The 23,826-nt window shown below is 40.3% G+C and overlaps 1 protein-coding gene across 2 annotated transcripts in view; it reads left to right on the plus strand.

The window, feature by feature from the left end:
- The window catches only part of GK (glycerol kinase), a 71,917-nt gene that overhangs the window by 5,864 nt on the left and 42,227 nt on the right, over positions 1 to 23,826 (plus strand). For both annotated transcript variants that reach the window (XM_011222081.3, XM_034649606.1), the window contains exons 2-4: positions 4,276 to 4,349; positions 6,449 to 6,555; positions 13,208 to 13,285. In XM_011222081.3, coding sequence (XP_011220383.2) covers positions 4,276 to 4,349; positions 6,449 to 6,555; positions 13,208 to 13,285 — 259 coding nt within the window. The remainder of the gene's footprint in view (positions 1 to 4,275; positions 4,350 to 6,448; positions 6,556 to 13,207; positions 13,286 to 23,826) is intronic.

The following is a 23,826-nucleotide window of genomic DNA, read 5'->3' on the forward strand; positions in this document are numbered from 1 at the left end:
AGCACCAGCGGTGGTCTCATACTACGTTCCTGCCCCATGTGAAATATTTGCCATGAGTTCTTCCATTTAATCCTTTGACAGAAAAGTCGAGGTTCAGAAAAGTTAAAGTCAAACCGCTGACGTGGGCAGGACTGGAGCTTGACCCCGCACTCCCGGCTCTGTGTACCTCCCAGGCCGGTGCTCTTTGCCTCCGTGTTAACACCAAGCATGAAGTTCTCATCTGCCTCTCTGCCCAACACAAAATTCTGAGAACAGACTGATCTCTTTCTCGTTCCCTTTTTTAAAATTCAAATATAACCACCGACATGTAACCTAGTGTAAGCTTAAGGTGTAGAAAGTGTTGTTTGACCCGTTTATGTATTGTAATATGATGCCCACGGTTAACACCTCTATCATGCCACAGAATTATCATTTCTTTTTCGTACTGGGAACAATTGAGATCTAGTCTCTTGGCAGCTTTGAAGTTTATAATACAATATTGTTGGCTCTAATCGCTATGCTCTGTGTTAGATCTCCAGGACTTACCTGTCTACTAGTTCCAGGTTTGTAACCTGAACAGATCTCACTCTTTAAGCTTATGACCTAAAATATAAGCAGCTGTCCGCTGGACATCTCTGTCTATGCCCGAATAGAACCCCAAACAACACGTTATCTGAAATGAACTCTGGGATCTCCTTAACCCCTTTGTGTTAACAACTGGTCCTACCCTACCTATCTTGTGTCTTGTAAACTCTGCCTATGCCAGCCTGTCCCCTGTCATCCATGAGTGTCCCTCCTTTTCCTCTACTCCTCCCCGTCCAAGCCCTTGACGCATCTAATTACTTATATCCTAAATTAAATCTCTCTCAGCAATGCAACAGTTTCTTTCGATCCCCACGGCTGCTCCTCCTCTGACAGGAGCCCTCAGCTGTCTCACCTGGATCCCCACAGATACGTGGTAGCTGCTCTCCCCGCCTCCGCCTAGCCTCCCATCCCTTTCTCAGGCCCACACGCACTCCCTTCCAGTCCACCTTAAGTCTTAGCCTAGAAGTTATCGCTTCTGGTAGCCCTTCTCTCTGACCCCCACAAGTCTGAGTGAGGTGAACTTTTTCCTTTTATGTCCTAAAACTCCATATTTGCTGCCACTTAATGGAGGATGAAAAGATCATAATTTGTATTAGCATGATTTTGTACTGGAAAAGCACTGAATTGGCATGTAGAAAACTCCGAGTTTAGTCCCGTGTGTGAGTATTATCCAATCTTCCGGAGCTCACTTTGGAAGTATGAGAGCATTACATTAGGGCCATGGGTTTCAGTTTGTGTCATCATTTTCTTTTTTGCCCTAGAACTCCATTGTTAAGCTCTTTTCTGAAAGGGCCTAAATCTGGAAGCTCAAGTCAATAAAATGTGACATCTGAGGTATGGCGTGGCCCGGAGGCTCGGCTGGAGCTCCCTGTCCCTCCTTTCTAGGTTCTGAAGGGTCCTGGAGATGCAAAGAGTACGTTTTGAAAACGCCAGCCCACAGGGTCTTGAGGATCTCTTCCAGGAAGAGTAGAGTCCTTGTGCCTTCAAATATTCCTTTTAATTAATTTTCTTAAAGAGAGCCTTCGATTCTGTGCTGTTGTGCATCTGAAATTTCAACTGACTTAAACTTGGTGAATTTCAAATCCGAAAAGGGAGAAAAAGGTGAGGAACTTCTGTAGTTCTGAGGTCTTTCTCCTTTGCCACCTAATGAGTTTTAAACAATGACCATGCTAGAACTTTTATAAGACAGACCATATAGCCATTGCCATCTTCAGTTGACAGTGGCTTTTGAAATCTGTTGGAAAACATCAGACTAGCATTCTCGCTACTGGGTGGACATTGTGTTCTCATATCTTTGTAACCCTCCAAGCAGAAAGGATTGTGGAAGCATCATTAGCCTTCTTTGTATATTTGTCCATCTGCAGACAAAGGGACAGACATTGAAACTTCACAGGAACCTAGATGTATGAGAAAAACATTACTGCAGAACTTCACTGTCCTGTACTCCAGCCACTAGCAACATGTGGCTCTTGACCACTTTCAATGTGGTTAGCCCAAGTTGAGATGGACCATAAGCATAAAATAGATACCAGATTTCAAAGACTTACTTCTAAAAAAGTAACAGGTCTCAATAATAGTTTTTGCTGTTAATCACGTGTCAGAATGATAATTTTTTAGATATATTAGCCTAAATAAAACATTAATAAAAATAATTTTACCTGCCTCTCTTTACGGTTTTTTTTTTTAATGAAAAAAACTTACTTAAGTGGTTTGCATTGCATTTCTGTTGGACAGTGCTGCAGTAAGAAAGTTGGTGAGTCTAAAAATATGAAACCTAGAAAGTGTCCCACAAACTTGGAAGTGTTGCACAGGGTCAGCTCCTAAACCTCTAAAAGTAGTGTCTATTTTCTGCACAGTTTCAGAACTCTGAAGAAGTAAGGAGGTCCAGGCTCCAGCCTGTTACGTCCAAATGCTGTGTGATCACCGGCGTCATGGTCCAATAAGCCAAATGGAATTTACCAAAGTTCTCCCCTTTTCTCTGCCTATTCCAAAGACCTACAAATCCATTATTAGTGTGAGGGTCCTGAAGTTAGCCTAGTTAAAACTATGAGATGATGGAACAGGGATCCTACTCCATTCAGAGCCCCATAGCTCTTGAGGTCTTTATGAATTCAGCCAACCAGAAGGGACACCTCGTCTCTTAACCCAGAGTCCCTTGAGGATTTGCAGGTAGACCCTAGAAGCAGCAGCAGTATGGATAAAAGTAATACAGCTCTGGTTTCCTATTAGAGATTTTCTGCCACATAACCATTTCTCATTTGACTTGATAATTTTTCTCCCAATAAGTACCTGGTAGACCATATCTTTTCAGACATTCGCCAAATATTTATTGTCAGCCCTATGCCAGGCACTCTTCAAGGCTCTAGAGATAATTCAGAATAGAACAAGACAAAATGGAGTGAACATCCTAGAGATACAGCCTAATGCTAAGTTGTAAATATAGGAGGCTATTCCTTGGGGTTCTGTCGAGTGCGTTTTATTTATGACATGCCAAGTTAACCTTTGACTTGTAAGATATTTTATCTCCTCAAAGGACTTGAGAATTTACCTTCTTGCTTTCATTATATTTATCACTTCCTCCCAAAAGGGACATAGTGTGCTGGGGAGGGAGAGCAGCAGCCGCTCATGGTATGTTTTCTCTTCTTACTTTCCCTTTCGTAGACTGCATTGAGCAGGTAATTTTCTCCCACAGGAAACCTAGGTGTGGAAACACTTTCTTACCTAATTGGATGTAAGTTTACCACTGTAATTACAGTGAATTCGGAAGATGAGTTTAATTAAAATATGAATCCCGACTCTGAAAGCCTAAGGACTTTGGTACTCAAGTATATAGGTAGTCACAGGTGAAAAAGAATGTATATGAGAAAAGGTGGCTAAGTTTTTTTTTTTTAAGTATTGTTTTAGTGTTAAAATTATGGAGGGTTGTGTAGCACTTCTTGGGTAGCTTTCATCCATTGGTTTAAATGTTTTATACCAAAGGTCAACAATTCATGACAAGTATGTCACAGGGAGCACTCAGCCAGGAGGATGCCAGGAAACACTTCTCCCCCTGTTAATAGGGCTCTGTTTACCTTTATAAGAGCTAGATGCATTGCGGCGCTTCCCTTCAAAGGAATTTGCGCAGTGCCCTTCTCTGCCCCAGCATCCAAGATGGAAGCAGACTGGAACCTTACACCATCACCATCAGCATTTTGCCACCTCTCTCTTATTCTTGGTTTTCCTATTCTCTCTTGAGATCCATGCTATTAATTGGTTGATGTATTCAATTTCTTACACCTGGAGCCAGTTTTTTTTTTAAGAATAAGGAATTGCCCCTTTAGCTTCATGTTCAAAAGATTTCTTTTTATCATAATTCTATTTGAAGAGAAGGTAGAACATTCTGTGTGGCATTTCATCTGATTGGACTTTTTTTTTTAAGATTTTATTTATTTATTCGACAGAGATAGAGACAGCCAGCGAGAGAGGGAACACAAGCAGGGGGAGTGGGAGAGGAAGAAGCAGGGTCACAGCAGAGGAGCCTGATGTGGGACTCGATCCCGTAACGCCGGGATCACGCCCTGAGCCGAAGGTGGATGCTTAACCGCTGTGCCACCCAGGCGCCCCTGATTGGACTTTTTCTATCAGTAACTGAGAACTTCAGTTGCTGAATAGCTTTGAACACCTTTGCTCTCTACGTGCATTTTCACCCTAATATTGCAATATGTTTTTCAGGTTTTCAATTCAAAAACAGCTGAACTCCTTAGTCATCATCAAGTGGAAATAAAACAAGAGTTTCCAAGAGAAGGGTATGTTTCCTGATTTAATATGTAAAGATACCTCATGTTTATTAATCCATCTCCCCTTACCAGCCCTGTGGCCTTGTAAAGTAAGTGTGACCAAACCGCTCCTGAGAAGACTTGAGAGAGAGGTTTTAGTCAAGGAAAGAAGCAATACCTTGGTTGCTCTGCAAAAAACACGTGGGTGATTGATGGTTTGGGAATTCAGTGACATAAAAGGAAGGGATAATAAAGTAGTAAGGCAAAGGAGTATTAAATATCAGAAATTCCACAATGACCTTGAAGGCATTTAGTTCTGTGTCCGTTCTTGGCGAACACCGCTTTGCTGATTGGAGTGTAAGCATTCACATCTCTTATCGTCTAATGCTGAAGTCCTTCTTCTTGGGGATAATGTGCATATGTAGTAGTTGTGATTAAATAGAATGTTAAGTATATTATTTAAAATTTAATGATGTTTATGATACACCCACTTTGAAAACCTGTGGCAGTTTCTTATGAAATCAGCCATGTATCTATGGATTCTGCTCTTAGTAATTTACCCAAGAGAAATGAAAGCAGAAAGCATATGGCTGCAGAAAGACATACATGAATGTTTATAGCAGCTTTATTCATAATAGCCCAAACTGGAAACAACCCAAATGCCTGTCATCTGTAGAATGAATAGCAGTGGAATACCATGAGGCAGATTTTAAAACGTGAATTGGTGCTTGCAACAACATGGTTGATTTGTATTAATATCATGAAACAAAAAAGCTGAACACAAAGGAGTACATACTACATGGCTGTATCTGAGATAGGAGAAGAGACTAAAGTAATCTAAGATGATAGAAATCCAAAAATTGGTTGCCTGTGGAGTATGTGATTCACTTGAAAGAGGCATGGAAGAACTTTCAGGAGTGACAGGAATAATTCTATATCTTGACTGGGGTGTTGGTTAGATGGAAACATACATTTGTTAAAATGCAACAAATTGTGTACTTTTGATCTGTTTATTTTACTTTAAAATTTAACTCACTTTGAGAAAGAGAAAAAAAAACTTGATGCTGTTCCAAATTTTAGTATTTTCTTTCCATGAAAAATGTTCTCCTACGTTTTAGAGAATTACTTTAATAATAAACACTATTGCTACAGTACCAGCATTAGAATGACTGTCCACAGACCTAATCCCAGTGCAGTTTGGAGAGAGAGCACCTAGGTCTTGAAGAGACAGAAGTTAGAAATATGTGAAGGAGGTTAAGTTTTTAGAAAAAGAATTGAGACAACTCAAAGCTCAGGAAAGCTTGGCAGACTCAAGGAAGGCCAAGAAGAAAGGTATTTGGAATTCCCTTGTGCTTGCAGATTGTAGGGTAGGATTTTTAAAATTTGGGTCCTTTTTACTTGTGGTTTTCCTCAATTGCCATTTGTTTTTTCCACATTTCTTTTCCTTGTCATTTATTATGAGCCTTTCATCTTTCCAAGGTCCTCGTACCTTACCAAAATGGCACCGGGATTAGGTCTGAAAATTGGAAGCAATCCCTTGTCTACGTGAAATAATTACTGGAAGAAATTTAAATTTTTTCCCCTAAATTCTCACAAAATAGTTTGGGAGAAAAATGGGGCAGAAGAGGTTAATATACTTCTTTGACTTTCCAGAATTCCTTTTGCTTCATAAATAAATAAGTACATATACAAGTAAATAAGTAGATCAAATCAGTCCATCCATCCCAAGACTAATACATATATTTCAGTCTACTTAGAAATAGCTAGTGACTAGTGAGAACGTGTAGATGGTTTATTAAAAGTCATTGAAACCACAGGATATAAAGAATTGGGGACCTAATTCTTATTGGATTTGAAAAAATTATTTAAAAGTAGGTATCTGCTGTATGTGGTCATTACTTGCCTTCTTTCAAAGATTAATTACTATATGAAGAATAAGAAAAATGTAAGGAAAATAGGCTTTTGTTTAAAATCATTTGTTTAGAATACTGGTGATACTTTTCTTTGCTAATGTAATTTTCTTTGATTTATGTACCAGCCACATCCTCAGAAGTGCACATTTCTAGAGAAATAAATTACGTTTGTATTGCTTTCTTGTGGACTAACAAAATACGTTCTTTTGTTCAAAGATGGGTGGAACAAGATCCTAAGGAAATTCTGCAGTCTGTCTATGAGTGTATAGAGAAAACATGTGAGAAACTTGGACAGCTCAATATTGATATTTCCAACATAAAAGGTATTTTTAATAGAATGTTTTTCTCCGTGTATGATTATCTCAATCAAATTTATTCATTCCTTCATTCAGCGCATAATTGAATGCCTGTGCAGTGGCAAGCATTTCTGTGCAAACCAAGGATGCAACAATAAATGGGAAGATTAGGTCCCTGTTCTCATGAAGCTTTTATTCCGGTGGGTGTGAGCCCAACAATAACAGCAGACAAATACAAGCTGATCTCAGATACTAAGAAGTCCCATGCAGAAGCTAAAACTGATTGATACAGTGGGGTGAGCCTGGAGGCTTATTTTAGTTTGGGTGGGTAGAGAAGGCCTCTCTGAGGAGGGGACACTTCTGCTGAGGTCTCAGATGCCAAAAGGGACACAAATAGCGGAGAGAAAAAAGTTTGAGGAAAAGGAAGCAGCATGTGCAGCGTTCCTGAGGTGGGAATAAGCTTGGCCTATTTCAAATAAATAAATAAATAAATAAATAAATAAATAAATAAATAAATAAATAAATAAATAAATCTTTTTAAAAAGTAATAAATTTTAAAAACCGGAGAACATAAAATTTTCAGTGATTAAATTCTCTTGCATTAAAAGGAGTGGCCACACTGTTAGAGAAAAGGGAAACCCCCACACCCACTGCCTGGCTCTGCCAAACATATCCACACACATTTCTGTCTTCTGTCTGCTCTCAGAGGGTCTCAGAAAGGCACCTTGTTCTCCAGAATAGCTTCCCAGCTGTGGCTGCATCTCATTTCCAAATGTTATAATGTGCCTCAAGCACACATTTTCCAGAGACTGTTTTCCTTACAAAGCTTTAGACCTCTCCCCACATGGCACTTTTAGTAGCCCCAGAGCCTTCCTCCGGGGCTCTTATTTCCCTTTGGGTCGTTTTAGGGTTTGGTTTTTTTTTTTTCCTAAAAACATGTTCCAATTATAAATTATGATTTTATTTTTATTAATTTTTTAAGTGGGCTCTAGGCCCAACATGGGGCTTGAACTCATGACCCCAAGATCAAAGAGTTGCATGCTCTACTGACTGAACCAGCCAGGTGCTCCTGGTTTTATTTTTAAATAAGAATGCCTACCATCCATAATTCTACCAACAACAATTATAACACCCTGCAGTATTTCGAAAGGCTAAGTACATTTTCTTAACTGTGATGGTAACTTTTCACAGGCAGTATTAAGCAAAATTGAACCAGAGATTTTGAAGTTAGTGTTTAACTAGTTAATTTGACTCGCAGCACTCATTGTTGAGAAAAATACCTCCTGAAAAAGAATGTATAGGTGAAGCATGAACCTCCTAGATACAATGTACTACACTGGGTTTATATATGCCGGTGATGATAGCATCTGTAATAAAAGACTGTGGGGCCAGGAAGTTATATATATTTTATGCACATAACTCTTATAAGCTCCTAAATGGGAGATAAACCAGAATGGAGAACTACAGAACCTGAATATGTAATTCTGAGAAAGAGGGAATTAAAATTAGGCACTATTAAGAGAAGCATGTATGCTGGGATTAGCAGCCAGAAAAGTTTTGTTTTTGTTTTGTTTTTATCTTTTATTTAAATTCAATCTAATTAACATATATTCTATTAGTTTCATAGGTAGAATTTCATGAAGTTTTGTTTTTGTTTTTTTTTTAAGATTTATTTATTTATTGTAGAGAGAGAGCACGCATGCATGAGCATGCAGAAGCATGAGTGGGGGAAGGGGCAGAGGGAGAGGGAGAGAAGCAGACTCCCCGCTGAGCCCAACATGGGGCTGAATCTCACAACCCTGAGATCATGACCTGAGCGGAAATCAAGAGTCTGGTGCTCAACTGGCTGAGCCACCCAGGTGCCCCAGAGAAGTTTTCTTTAAAAAAAAAATAGACGACGCAGGAGGGCCTGGCTGACTCAGTAGGTAGAGCTTGTGACTCTTGATCTCAGGGCCGTGAGTTCAAACTCCACATAAAAAAAAAAAATCTTAATACAGAGGATTTTAGGGTAAAAGTGACGAGAAGTTGGAACAGTGAAAAAGTTCAGAGGTGCTGCCTCAGGCCTATGTGCCCTGAGGAGAAACCAGGAATGGAGATGTGTTTATGGCTGCCGAAGAATCCTGAGAAGCTATTTCACTGGACTTTGTCTGCAAGAAGAGCAATTTTCCTTGGCCCAAAGGAATCAAATTAAGGTAGAAGGGAAAGACGGAGTGGTCTGGGAGGAACCTGTGACCAATGAGTCAGAGAGAAAATAGCTCTAGATTACATTCTGAATATAAGTTCGAATGAGCCAATAAAGAAAGGTAGCCCAAAGGGCATAGGATAGTGACTCAGAGACTGTAGCTAAGCGAGCAGCCAGTCTGGTTATGGAAAATGAACGTAGTGGGGAAGAATAGGAGATTTCACCGGACCGTGAGTTCATTGTGATCCCACAGTGTAAAGTTGTCACTAAAACTATCATGTTCACATGATAGCAGTCCATTGCTGAGGTCCCACTGAGTTCTCTGGCCTCTGTTGTGTTCTCAGAACTGCTGGGCAGTTCCTTTATGTGTCCTGCTTAGCTCAGTCCCATTCTCTGCAACTATTAGTCCACTCTCTCCTCGATAATATTGATGACAATGAGGGGCACCTGGGTGGTGCAGTCCATTAAGCGACCAAATCTTAGTTCCGGCTCAGGTTGTGATCTCAGGGTCGTGGGACCGACCCCTGACTCGGGCCCCACGCTCCATGTGGAGTCTACTTGAGAGTGTCTCTCTCTCTGCCCCTCCTGCTCATGCTTTCTCTCTCTCTAAAATAATTACTTAAAAATAGTACTGATGACAATGATGGAAGCAGTAAGGAACATTTATTGAGCAGTTACTATGTGCCAGGCACTGTCATAATACACATTAACTCAGGGATTCCTCATTGTAACCCTATTAGGTGGGAACTATTAGCTCTGTTTTACAGAAGATAAAACAGATTGAGATCCAGGATCATGCTGCTAGGAAACAGAAATTCGAATTTGAACCCCAACAGTCTGGCTTCAGAACCTGAGCTCTAATTGAATAGTGCCCCAAACTCATGATCCGATTTTGCTTGAGCCCATTTGAGCAGATAACCTTGTGTGCTACTTCACAGAGAACACTGAGGCTCTGGGGGCTTACTTCCTCATTTCCTGTGCCCGTACGTAATACCTAGAACTCTTACCCACTTCCCCGCATCACAAGGAAAGCAATAGCCTTCTGTCCTTCTTGAGGCTCCTCCCTCCATCTGTGCATTAATCTCATCCCCTCCTGTCACTACAAGAATCAAGACCATGTCTCATTGATTTCCAGCTCCCCTGCCCCCCCATTCTCCTTTTTCTTTCATCTTTATTCCTACAAACATTAGTGTCTTCTGTTTTTAAGGAAGTGCTCCCAAATCTCTTCCTTTTACCCTGTGCCTCTAAGTTTCTTGAAGTAGACCATCAGTCATCTTTGTACCTTTAGGAAAGGTGTTCTAGTAAGTAAATTTGCTTTGGATAAAGGTTATTTAGATAAACTGTTAGCTAGACTCTCTAAGAAAAAAGAAAGCGTTCAAATACATAAATGAAAGGGAGGAAGTTACTACTGATACTAAAGAAATACAAAACATCATAGGAGAATACTATGAAAAATTCTAGGCCAATAAGTTGGGCAACCTAGAAGAAATTGGTAAATTGCTGGAAACCTACAATCTTCCTAGACTAAATCTTGAAGAAATAAAAAATCCGAATAGGCCAAACATTAACAAAGAGCTTGAATCAATGATCAAAAACTAAACTATAAAGCCTCTGCACAGCAAAGGAAACCATCAACAAAATAGGCAACCTACTAAATGGGAAAATGTATTTGCAAATCATATATCTGATAAGGGGTTAATTTCCAAAATTACAAAGAACTCCTACAACTCAATAGCAAACAGTCCGATTAAGAAGTGAGCATGAGACCCAAATGTCATTTTTCCAGAGAAGTCCTACAGATGCCAACAGGCATGTGATAAGATGTTCATCATCACTCATTATCAGGGAAATACAAATCATAAGCCACAATGAAATATCCCATCACGCCTATCAGAATGGCTGTTCTCAAAAAGACCGTGACAGCTGTTGGCAAGGATGTGGAGGAAAGGGAACCCTTGTGCGCTGTTGGTGGGAATGCAAACTGGTGCAGCCACTCTGGAAAACAGTATGCAGTTTCCTCAAAAAAGTGAAAACAGAACTATCACATGATCCAGCAATTCCACTTCTGGGTATTTATCCAAAGAAAATGAAAACACTAATTCGAAAAGATAAACACACCCCTATGTTCATTGCAGTTATGCACAATAGCCAAGATAGGAGCAACCAAAGTGTCCATTGATGGATGAATGGAGTATACAATGGAATATTATTCAGCCACTAAAAAATGAAATCTTGTCATTTGTGACAACATGGATGGACCTTAAGCGTATGTGAAATGAGAAGACAAGCATTGTTAAGACTTTACTTTTATGTGGAATTAAAAAAAAAACACAGAATAAAACGAATAGATGGAGAGAACAGATCGGTGGCTGCTGGTGGGAGGGGGGCAAAATGGAAGAAGGTATGGATGAGGTACAAACTCCAGTCATAAAATAGATAAGTCATGGGGATATACTGTACAGCATGGTGACTATAGTCAACAATATTGTATTGCGTATTATGTAACTTTGTATGGTGACAGGAGGATACTCGATTTGCTGTGATCTCTTTGCAGTGTATACACCTACCCAATCATGTTGTATACCTGAAGCTAATGTTATGTGTCAATCATAGACCTCAATAAAAAATATATATTGTTCATTTTACATAGGCCAGTTTTCATTGCTGTCTATTACACATAAAATCTCCTTAAAGTAAAATCTAAGTAATTACTTTTTTATTTAGATTTTAGTGTATTGTTCTAAAAATAAACTGTTGTTTTGAGCTTTAAAAAGAAGATTATTTAGAACAAGGGAACTATTGGTGCCCCTCAGCTCTGTACTGGTGAGAACATTCCTGTTGTGTTTTATTCTGGGTGTACAATTTGTACAGTATGGACAGTAAGTTGCGTGTTCCTAGGAGGGGTGGTGAAGGGATTTTAAATCATGCCACATGAAAGGGTGCCTGGCTGGCTCAGTCGGTAGAGCATCTGACTCTTGATCTTGGGGTTGTGAGCTTGAGCCCCATGCTGGGCATAGGGATTACTTAAAATAAAAAGAAATAAACCATGCCATATGGTGGGAGCAGTGGAAGGAAATTGGACTGTTTAGCTTACGCAGGGGAAGACCTGGGGAACAATAGAGCTGCCTCAAGTTTGTGAAAGACTCGCATGTATGTAGAAGACGTATTAACCTTACTCTCCAAAGACTGTAGCTAAGAGCTGTAGGTGAAAGCTACAAGGAAGACGCTTTTTTTTTTTTTTAATAACAAAGTTGTGAATAAAGATTGGTCTGCCTCGAGAGAGGTAGTGAGTATTTTGTCACTAGAAGTGCTGTCTCAGTGGTCACATGATGAATGGTTTTGGGGGGATTTAAGCGGAAGACCTGTTACTGATTATATAGCCTTTAAAGTCGGTCCTCATCTTACATTCTGAGTTCGATCCTTCAGGCCAGTGTGTTCAACCCAGACTACATGATAGAATCACTTGGGGAGTTTTAAAGAAACATACTAATGTTCAGATCCTACCCCAGTCTGTTAAATTGGAATGTTTGGGTCATGGCCTGGGCATTGAGACTCTTTTTAAAAGCTCTCTAGTTGCTTCTAATGTACAGCCAAGTCTGAGAACCTCTGATTTAGCTGAATCAAGCTGAATTGAATGAAATGGTATGGATTAGTATTTTACTTAGAAGAACTATAACTGCAGCGTTTGAGTTGTGTGAAGGTCAGTACAATGTAAATGTCATCACATACTGTATTTATGCCTGGTTCAAATTCAGATGTCTTAGAACATATTCCGATACGGGAACAAAACAATTTCTGAAGAACCACAGCAGGAGGTTGCCCAGCGTGAAGGATTTTATCTGTAGCTGTTTTTTTTTTTATTATGTTCAGTTAGCCACCATATAGTACATACGTAGTCTTTGTTGTACTGTTTAAGGATTCATTAGTTACGTATAACACCCGGTGCTCATCACCACACGTGCCCTCCTTAATACCCATCACCCAGCTACCCCATCCCCTCCCCCCCCGAAACCCTCAGTTTGTTTCCTGGAGTCCAGAGTCTCTCATGGTTTGTCTCCCTCTCTGATTTCCCCCCTTCAGTTTTCCTTCCCTTCTCCTATGGCAATTTGTAAATAAATGGATGAGGTGATTATTGGTCTCCATAGAATAATAATCGAGTATTGTAAATTTGGAATTAGTGCATTCCCTTTTTTATGAGGTAACCTGAGAGCCTTTCATTTAGCTATTGATCTGGGTCCATGTTGTCATGTGCCCGTGGTGGAGTGGGAAGCAATCTTGCAGAAATAGAAAGAAGCACTTGACAGTGGCTGTTCACTTTTCTCAGAGCTGCTCACAGACAGTATATTGAATACCACTACAAAAGCGCCAAATACTTTTTCGAATTGTTACATTTAATTATGCCTGTAAAAAAAAAAAAACCACATGACAACTATTCTCCTGAAGTAGTTTTCTGCTTGTTTAATTTGTATTCCCTTCTGTTTAATCTTCTCTTTCAAGCTATTGGTGTCAGTAACCAGAGGGAAACCACTGTAGTCTGGGACAAGTTAACTGGAGAGCCTCTCTACAATGCTGTGGGTAAGCTGTTGTTCATGGAGGCCAAATGCACGGCCTTTGTCCACTTGCACACATTGGCACCCTGAAACGTCTGGCTGAGAACGCATGCAGTCATGTTTCCTGTACTCAGATGGGATGGCCAGAATAGTTCTCTAACAAGTTAGTTGTTCTATATTTACCATCTTCAGGTGTTTATTCACATCTCGAATTAAGTCTTTCCCTTGCGTTCTCGTTTTCCTGATTATTTGTATTATGCGATTGGTTCAGTGTTGCCACAACTGTTTCGTAGTCCCTGCTGTTTCTGACATCTAAAAGAGATCTCACCTCCTCCCTTCAAAAATCAAAATTATGCATGTTCACAGTCATCTGTCTATAAAGTACTTAGGTACTTGTTCTTCCCTTCTAGTAATTTGAATTGACTTATCTGAGGTTATGAAAATAAAATTCTCAACATTTTAGCTCCTTCTGCTACACATGTGTCTATTTCAGCAGGGGTTCAAAAACTCAAAATTGCAAATACACTAACATTGGGTATCACATCTTCCTTAAATGTAAATGACCATGAGTATAATGTAGCATACCTTCACACATGACATTTGGGCACTAATGACACTGTCAGTTGCTAAAAGGAAAATTTTGTTGTAAATATACAGTTGCTAACATGTACCATTCCATTCACAAATAGAAAAATGCAAGTTTCTGTCAATAAAATACCAGGTTGTCAGGTGGGGAATGGAGGCAGAAATTGTCAGAGATGGGATGATTTCTAGAGTGAGCTATTTTTACTTGATAGTTATTTTAGTAGTATAGTTACTTTAGTGTAGTGATTGGAAGAAAGTGATATTCCAGCAGAAAATATACTAAAATGATGCCTTGTAAGAGTAGCATGAAACCTTTGGAAATAATCTTTATAAAAAATTAAGGTATTTAATGTTATTGTGTCATCAGAGACCATTTAGTGTGTCTTCTGTACTTGCAATAAAAAAATTAAAGACTCAAAAAATGTCAAAGAATTGCAACCATAGGTCCTATTACACAAAAGTACGTGTTTTAAATCTTTATTTAGTTCTCATTCTCATGAGCAAATCATTTTGAAAATAAGTAAAGCAGGACATTACAATTTTAATAACTGATACGTAGCAGGTATTCTTTCATGGACCACTATTTGCCAACTTCTTGAACTAGTTTAGGGTTTTACTTTTTTTCCCTTAGGGAAAAGGAAGGACCCTCTCAAAGGAACCAGAAAGTTCCTGTTAAACTCTAAACTTTGAATTGTAAAAATGCAACTTTGGACTTTGAGTCGTCATTTTAAAATAACGCAACTAGGTTAGTTGAAGTTATACTTAAAGTAAAAGATTTAGGTAAATATTTTACCAGAAATATTTTCTTTTCTGATGGCTTATGTACTCATCTCCTTTTCTTCTACCTTTGTCCCTCTCTGCCCCATCCTATGTGCTTTTCTTATTAATTTCTACTGCATCTATGGGATATGAAGAACTTTTTTCAATACCGAACCATGCCCCTCATGTCTTGAGAACCTGTTATGTGTTTGGTGCTATACTAGGTGTGTTATAGAGGATATGAGTTACTGGCCAGTTTCATAAACGCTTTGTAATCTAGTTTTGGTAAGAGACTAACACAAAATTAGAGTATTGTTGATAAACTATGCTGCTAAAATGAATAGGAATTAGAGCAAGTACATGTTAGTATGGATTTTGAATTTTGGGCATACCTTTGGCGGAGCTTGAACTCCATCTTAGGCTTGAAGAATGTGTTGGATTACATAAGAAAAGGGAAAATTGAAGGCTAGTGTGAACAAGCTGTGAAGGTGAAAATGCCTGCACATATTTCACCGAAGAGTGAAGAGACTGAATAGATTCGTGGATAGGATGACTTATTTATTAGCTTTAATAGAACTAGCAGTGATAATAATGCTCTGTAAGTGCTAACGTTACTGGGGACGGCGGATTGTGCTGTAAGTAGAGGTAAACCCACAGTTTGAACATAAACCTCTCCAACCCCAAAGCCTGTGTTCTCCTTTGGATAAAAAGGGGTTGGTGAGCACATAGGGGCACAGAAAGCCGTGCACTGGGTAACATGGGACAAAATGAGTAATAAAGGAGAGTTTACCTTCCCATATGGTGGAATGGGTTGTTTCGAAAGCACCTGTCTACTGAGAACAGCTCGAGAAGTTGTACAAACAAAATAAAACTGTCTCAGGGACTGGAAGGCTACCAAGGCAGTGAGGAATTGTGGGACCAAGATCCAGGAGGAAGGAAAGCCCAGAGAGATAAGCCTGGCATTTGGTGCTGCTTATTCTGTAAAAGTACTTGTACATTCTAAGGGGTGTACCTGAGGCTAAGCAGCATTTTCATAGGTTCGTGGAAATAGGGAGGCAAAAGGTAGTCAGGCTGCCAGGGGTAGAGATGAATGTGGGCAAAATCCTAGACTTTGATTGCGACTATGAAGGGCCAACCCTAGAAGTGAGGTAAACTGGGAATACACTACCCATCACAGAAGTTAAAGCCCAGATTCAAGTAATTTAAAGCACTGAGTGGATTATGGTGACCTATTCAGAAGTAAAAGTGAACATTTTTCGGAGGAAAATTATCTCTAGTTTTTCACATATGATTTCTAGTTTTCTATTTTAAAAAAACCAAGCATACAAAATAAGACATGACTAAAAACCAACAGAAACATATACCCTTAGAAACCAACCCATAGGAAATCCCAATATTAGAGTTATCAAACTTTAATCATGATCAACATGTTCAAGGAATTCCTTGACAAGATCGATCACCTTAGCCAAGAGTTAGGAATTTAAAAATAGAAATTCTGGAACTGTATTAAAAACTCAGTTGATGAGTTTTATATCAGATTAGACACAGCTGAAGATGGATTAGTGAACTGGAAGAGAGATCCGAAGTAAACATCCAGACTGGAGCACAGAGAGACAAAGGTTTAGAAAACGGAAAAGAATCTGGGAGAAAGATGGGATAAGGTGAGGAGGTCTAACATATTTGTAATTGAAGTCCTAGGAGAAAAGGAAAGAGAAATGATAAGGTTTTTCAAAACTGATGAAAGATATCACAGAGTCAAGAAGCACTGTGATTCCCAGGCAAGATCAATACACAGAAAGCCATATGTAAACATATGCGGAGACCTGAAGATAAAAAGAAAAATTTTTACGTAGCCGGGGGATGTGACCTTCAAGAGAGCCACACTGACATTCAGTTGATTTGTTTTTAAAGATTTTGTTTATTTATTTGACAGAGAGAGAGTACAAGTAGGAGGAGAACAGGCAGAGGGAAAGGTGCCCTCAGTTGATTTTTCAATGGGAACAAAGTAAGTGAGAATCTAATAGAATGAAACCTCTGAAGTGCTAAATGAGCGTAACTTCCATCTAGGATTCTATACCTGTGAAATATCCTTAAGTAATTAAGGTGAAATATAAAGGCAAAGACAAACAAAACCTGAATTTTGATGGCATAAAACCATAATATCTTATGATGTTCAAAATTTTTTAAGAATTAAAATACGCGGGGCGCCTGGGTGGCACAGCGGTTAAGCGTCTGCCTTCGGCTCAGGGCGTGATCCCGCGTTATGGGTTCGAGCCCCACGTCAGGCTCCTCTGCTATGAGCCTGCTTCTTCCTCTCCTACTCCCCCTGCTTGTGTTCCCTCTCTCGCTGGCTGTCTCTATCCTGTCAAATAAATAAATAAAATCTTTAAAAAAAAAAAAATACGCAACAACGGTTGTACATGAAAGGAATTTGGAGTAGATGAGTCTAAACTGTTTTTGAGGTCCTTGTACTGTCAAGGACGCATGTTGTAATCATCTCCAGGGCACGCAATGAGAATAAAATAATGTATAATTAACAAGCTTATAAAGGGGGAATGTTGAATGATTTTTTTAAAAAAAAAGGCAAAAAAGGAAAGCAAAAGGAATGTGAAACAGGAAGGAAGCGCAAATAGAAGGCATTTAAATCCAAATATGTAAGTAAGCATGTTAAAAGGGACGAGATTCGTTTCTCCGCAGTAAAATCTGGCAAAGGTCGAGACTGCTAATCAGTGGATGGGATTAGTGCCAAGACAGTGGAGAGAAAGCAAACCGGAAAGACCTTTCAGAGGAAAGTCACAACCTGTATGTTTGTAAATCAGATAGGGCATAAAGATGAGGAGTAGGGGGAACAGGGCTGCAAGATTTTTAGCCTCAGATAATGGAAGGAAATTAAGATTTAAGGGGTGTCAGCCTGGGAGGAAAATGGCTTGCTTCTTTGAACAAGGTGAGTATTGGACTTGTAATCAAAGCTCATTTCTGGGCGATTAGGTTTGGTGCTCTTGTGGAAAGAGATTGTTCAAATGTAAGATGGAGACTCAAAGTCGGTACCAGCGAGGTAAGAGTCTCAGTTTATTAAAGATGACTTCACTGTAGGAATGAATGTAAATTATTCAACAAAAGTTCAAGTGCTCTTCTGTGTACAGGTTCTGTGATGAGCCCTAGACAAGCTAGTGACGAACCAGGCGGACACTGTGCTTACCTTTGTGGCTCAGAAGGCTAAGGAGAAGAATCTGGAAGTGAAAAAAGAGGAGAGAGAAGGAGTAATTAGCTGAGAAGGGAAGCTACTCGGTCATGACAAAGATTGATTCTGCCTCCAATTTTATGTCACCCAGGAAAACGCTCAGGTGTCATATCTCCATGCAAGTCTCAGTTGAGAATATGAACATAATATTAAATCTTCAGCAGCTTTCTCTTAACACAGGGTGGGATTGGTGGAAACAATCAGATTTTCACTTGTCTCTGAGCTTTGTCTTTGTTTGTATCACAGTCTGTGGATTTTATTCTCTCTCTCTCTCTCCTCTCTCTTTGTCTCATAAATCTATCACTCTAGGCCTGTCCTCTTCATCTCTCTCTTTACTTACTCAATTATGAAACTGATGAGCAGTGTTTGTTATAGACAAGCCAACAAGAGAAACAGTCTACACTCCTCTTTTTTAAAAATTGCTTTTTTATGTGGCCTTCTGGTTTATGGCCCACGGGTCCTTAATAAACCATCAACTTACCTCCCAGTATCCGTCCTGTTAGTGAACCTGAAATACATTTGATGAAGAAGTTGAACACTGAGAAAGGCTGTTTTTTCTTGCTTACGCATAAAGTTGTGTGTGTTTACTGATGTCTTTTGTAATAGATAGACTTACAAGCACAGAAAAAAAATTTAAATCAGTCCATCCAGGCACAGATGGCCTGTTTCATATAGTTTGAGAATGTATGTGTTAATTGTGTGGAAAGAGAGGTAATCCTTGGTGTGGTACCTAAAATAGAGCGGTGTCACTTGGCATCACTGCTTTGGAGTCACTGTGCCATGATGTGGCCACTGACTCTGATGGCCTCCCGGCTGGATTGCAGAAGCTTTGTGGCCCTGGGTCCTTTGGCTGCTCTCGCCTATCTTCACTCATCCTTGCCCCCGTGGTGGTGCTTTTCTCCCTCTTAGCATTCCCTTCATCAGTATTCTTCTTTTTAAGATTTTATTTATTTATTTGTCAAGAAAGAGAGAGAGCGCGCACGTGTGCACAAGCAGGGGAAGAGGCAGGTTCCCTTCTGAGCAGGGAGCCTGATGTGGGACTCGATTCCAGGATCGTGACCTGAGCCAAAGGCAGACACTTTAACAGACTGAGCCACCCAGGCGCCCCTACAAGGACTTCCCTCCACCCCAACCGCTGCCATTTTTCTAAGCCTTTTCCTTCCAAAACCAACTTTTATTATTAGGTAAGGTCTACATACCTTGCTGTCTCCTAAGTATTAGTGAGAGAAAGGTTGGGGTTTAAAAATACACGACAGATGAAACCGAGTGCAACTACAACTGCACAACCAAGCCCTTCAAACCACTGAAGTGGTAGGGAAAGGGTTGAATCAGTGATGTCTTATATCTTCATGTGCACGTTTCTTGACACCACCAGTGAGACGTTCTGGCCTAAGGAGAATGGCCCACCCACTTCCCTCCTTCTTGTACAGGCTTTATCTCTCTCTTATGGTTGATGGGGGTGCATGGCAAGCCTAGCACCATATGACCCTTGCTCCAATAGCTTTCTGGAGAGCACAATTCATGCTTTAACACAAAAATATTATTCGTATTAAAGACTAACATCCAGGGAGGCAAGAGTCACTGATTTAAGACCTTTATGTATATGAAAGAAAACCACGGACAAAAATCATTGTCTCCGATCCATTTTTCTTTATTGAAATGGTACGGCAAACATTTTTTTCTAAGATGTTGGATTTAAAATTTCCTGCGGGGCTCCTTGCTGGCTCAGTCAGTGGAACCTGTGACTCTTGATCTTGAGGTTTTAGTTCGAGTTCCACATTAGGTGTAGAGATTACTTCAAATAAAATCTTCAAAAAAATAAAAATAGGGGCGCCTTGCCTGAGTGACTCATTTGGTTGAGTGTCTGACTCTTGATTTTAGCTCAGGTCATGATCTTAGGGTTGTAGGATCAAGCCCCACGTCAGGCTCCGCGCTCAGCACAGAGTCTGCTTGTCCCTCTCTCTCTCTGCGCCTCTTCCCTCTCTCTCTCGCTCTCTCTCCCTCTCTCAAATAAATAAATAAAATCTTTTAAAAAAAAATAAAGTGCCCCATGACATATAACTGTTTATGCAGAGTGTTGTGGTTGTAAACATTGATCATCCTCTTTGCCTTTTTTACTTTTTATGTACTGGTTAACCCTGGGCCAGTGATCAGACCTGTGTAATCATTTGTCAAGATCTGAAGGAAACTTGAGCTCAATTTTTTTAACCTTTTCTAAGGCTGAGTTGTATTTCAGAGTATCAGCATGAAAGAAAACCGTAGGGGCGCCTGGGTGGCTCAGTTGTTAAGCATCTGCCTTGGCTCAGGGCGTGATCCCGGTGCTCTGGGATCGAGCCCCGCATCAGGCTCCTCTGCTGGGAGCCTGCTTCTTCCTCTCCCACTCCCCCTGCTTGTGTTCCCTCTCTCATTGGCTGTCTCTCTCTCTCTGTCAAATAAATAAATAAAATCTTTAAAAAAAAAGAAAGAAAACCATAAATGACAAGCTACCTGAAACTTGGAAGCACACTTGTCTTTAAACAACTGAAGTGTGGTTTTGTTTTTATTGTTTTGCTTTGGAAAGGAGCAGATTTTTTTACTTTTGTAAGACCTAGAATATTCAGCTTGATCAAGATATACTTAATTTCTCCTTACTTCAAATCCTTTATCACAAGATTCTTTGAATGTCTTATATTTCCTTCAATCGGGAGTAAAAAATTCTGTGTATTTGGCAGTTAATGAATTCTTCAACTCTGGCCAATTTAAAAAGAAACTGAATTTGATTTCACCCTTGAGGTTTCTGATCTTTAATATTTCTTTATATTTCGTTTTAAGACTTTGAATTCATTCTGGCTTACCTGCGTCGTTGGAGTTTCATGCTGGATTCAGACTCTGGGTTCAAATCCTGGCTTTTCCACTTATTACCATTCTGTGCCTGTTCCCTCAACAGTTAAAGTGGAGACATTGAAAGTGTGGACCTCTTAGGCATGAGGTAAAACCTAGCGAGTTAATACAGGTAGAGTACTTACAGTGCCTAGCAGAATAGAAGGCTTCAGTGAGTGTTAGCACGCCCAGTGTTCTGAATTGGCTGATGGTCTTTTTAATCCAGGAATGCCAAATGGAATGATTGGTTTATACATGACAAGTGTTCTAGGAGAAATGCAGAGCTTACCTGGTTCACACACACTTGTGTGAGTCATTGGCATTCTGGCATTTACACACCTAAGAGCTGAAATAGTTTTCAGTCCCCACATTGTGGCATATATGTTTTAAATCACCCCCCTCCCTAACTCTCCATTTTTCTTTTGGCCCCATGTGATTTTTGAAAATGTCATCAGGTGAGGGACAGTCATCGATTATAGTCTTTTCTCCTTCGCAAGTGGCCTCTTACCCAGCTTAATTAATAGCTTAACTTTTGGCAAGTGATAACACGTAGCAATTAAATCTGGTTGACTATTATTCAGTCTCTGTGGGGGAAGCAAGCTTAGAACACTTTGTGTCACTGTCAGCAGTCCATGCTTCCGGTGTGCATCGGGACCTGGGGCCTCACCTCCGTCTCCCTTCTCGGCAGCCCTGTAGCTGCTCACAGCCCTCCCAGAGGAGCTGTGTTATGTGCCTTCGCTTCTAGTCTGCTGAAAATAATTCCCACTATTTCTGGTGAATTTTAAACTTTTTTCTTAGGTACTTTTCCCTTCTTTTGTTCTGACTAACCAAAACGGATACAAAATTTCTAAATATCCTCAAAATCATTTCTTCCTCTGTACTGTACTACGTCACCAAACTGACGCTGGTCTGTGGGCGTTGGGCCACATTTCTCTTCACTCTTAAAACTTGGTGTTTCAGACCAGACTAAATCTAACGGACCTATATTGGATGTGACTTTATTTAATACAAATGAAAGTGTATTCCAAGTGGGTTTTTTTTAACTTACTCATTTCATGGTTTGAACCATTTAAACCAGATTTACTGGGTCTACATAAGGGACCCACCTTATAAAAGCAGGCTGTATAGTGTTCCGGACTCCCTAGCGTCTGTTTTCCTTCTTATTTTTTTTTCCAAATACTTTGCAACTTAGCAGCTCCCTGCTTCTCCTGGTTGTGGTGGTGGGCTTCACCTCCTGCCACCCTATCGGGGAAGTGCTTTCTTGGGGCCATGACTTCCCAGAGCAGCCTTTCCACGTCTTCCTGTGAATCGCCCCAGCCTTCTAAGGAAGGCTCACTCACTACAGCACACAGCGTTTCTCGATTCACGGGTTGGGTGAGCAGTCAGTCACCGGCTGAGCCACTTTTCTAACCAGGGCGCAGATCCGTGGTGAGGTAGGGAAGAGTCATCCTGAAGTAGAACCAGAGACTGACTGCACTGCCTTCGTTTCCCATCTACCCCATGTCTCTTCTTTTGCTTTTTCTATGCTTAAATGCGTAGAAAATGTTAATTCTGGTGAACTTGCCCAAGGGGGCTACCGTTTTCTAAGTGGTCAACGAGAGAACACACACCTTGAATCTGGCCACCTCTAGCATGAATTGCCATTATTTCTCCTAATGCTCCAGCCGCTCCAGTTTCTCCTGGCCCTTCAGATCCAGTTGCCGTTGCTCCCTCTGGCTCTTCAGTTCAAGCTGCTGGCACTCCCTCAGGTATTGGTGCTCCGGCTCCTGCTTACCTCCCGGCCTTCCGCCTCAACCATGATGGGGGAAATTGACCACCGCTGCTGGACGTGGATCTGGCACTTCTTTTGATTGTTCTCGAAAATTACCTCCACAAGGGGCTTGGTCCTCCATCTTGGGGTCTTCTCTTTGGCTTTTGGTCTCTTTTCCTGCAAATCTAATTCTGCCATCTTAGCTTCTTTAATGAGTTTCCTAATTTTTTTGTTCTTAATTCAATTAATTTTGAGCATTTGTGAATTGTTTGGTAGTGTATCATCCACTGACATTTTTCTCCTTGGCAGTTGTACTAATTCATTCCATGTATTCTAATTGCCTTAAACTCTGGGGGTATAAAAACAAAATGAATCTGCCAGCCTTCTGTGATCATGGGGTTATGGCAGGAGAGGGACCACAGAGACCCTCTAGTCCTACTGTCTTATTTTATATTCAGGAAATCTAAGCCATGAGGGATAAAATGACTTGCTTGAGTCACATAGCTTGTTGGTGGCAAAATCAGAAGACCTAGAACTTTGGTCTCCTGATTTCACGTGCGGTGCCTTGATTCATTTTGGTGAGGAGTTGATTTCTGTGGATTCCACTGTGGATACTTGCAAGCTCTCAAGTGAGGGGTAAAGTGCCCAGTTACATAAAAGTGGTCATTGGCCAGGAACAATCAAGTTACAGAGTCACTGGGACTCAGGGGAGCCACCTGGTCATCAGTTTGTCTGTCATTTGATTTTTAAAGAAACAGCTGGAAAATTCCATATCCTAAAGATCATGCCCTAGAAAAGAGCTTCTCAAGTTCTAGTATATAATACTGAATAACTTGGGTACTTATAACAAAAGTAGAAAAACTCAGGCCTTCCTTGCCTAGACCCACAACCAGAATCCTGCAAGGTAGGGCTTGGAATGTGTGATTTCCAGTTTATCCAGGGGATTCCGGTATGCTTTCTGGGTAAGGACCACTGCTGTGGAGTCCCGCAGTGTTTGTTAAAAGGTGAGCTCCTATTTAAAAGGTGTATTTCTGGGCTCCCTCCCTGGACCTACTTATTGGCCTAGAATTTCAGGGAATGGGGTCCATCTTTAAGCTCCCTAGTGATTATTTATATTAAAATACAGAAAAACCCCGACCTAAGAGGCTTTGGGTCACTAAACAGCCCAGAACAATAACTTTCAGGTCCTTTGTTCATGTCCCTTGATGCGAAATATGTTTTACATCATGATTCATCAAACTCACATAACTAAAAAGTTTTACAAGTCTGTACTTACTTTACTGAGTTCAGTGAACTCTGTTATTTTCCATCCTAATCCATCCTATTTCATTTTTTCAGAGTAGGTAGTCGAAACACACTCAAATGTTTGTAA

The sequence above is a fragment of the Ailuropoda melanoleuca genome, chromosome X, assembly GCF_002007445.2.
Source record: "Ailuropoda melanoleuca isolate Jingjing chromosome X, ASM200744v2, whole genome shotgun sequence".
Lineage (NCBI taxonomy): Eukaryota > Metazoa > Chordata > Mammalia > Carnivora > Ursidae > Ailuropoda > Ailuropoda melanoleuca.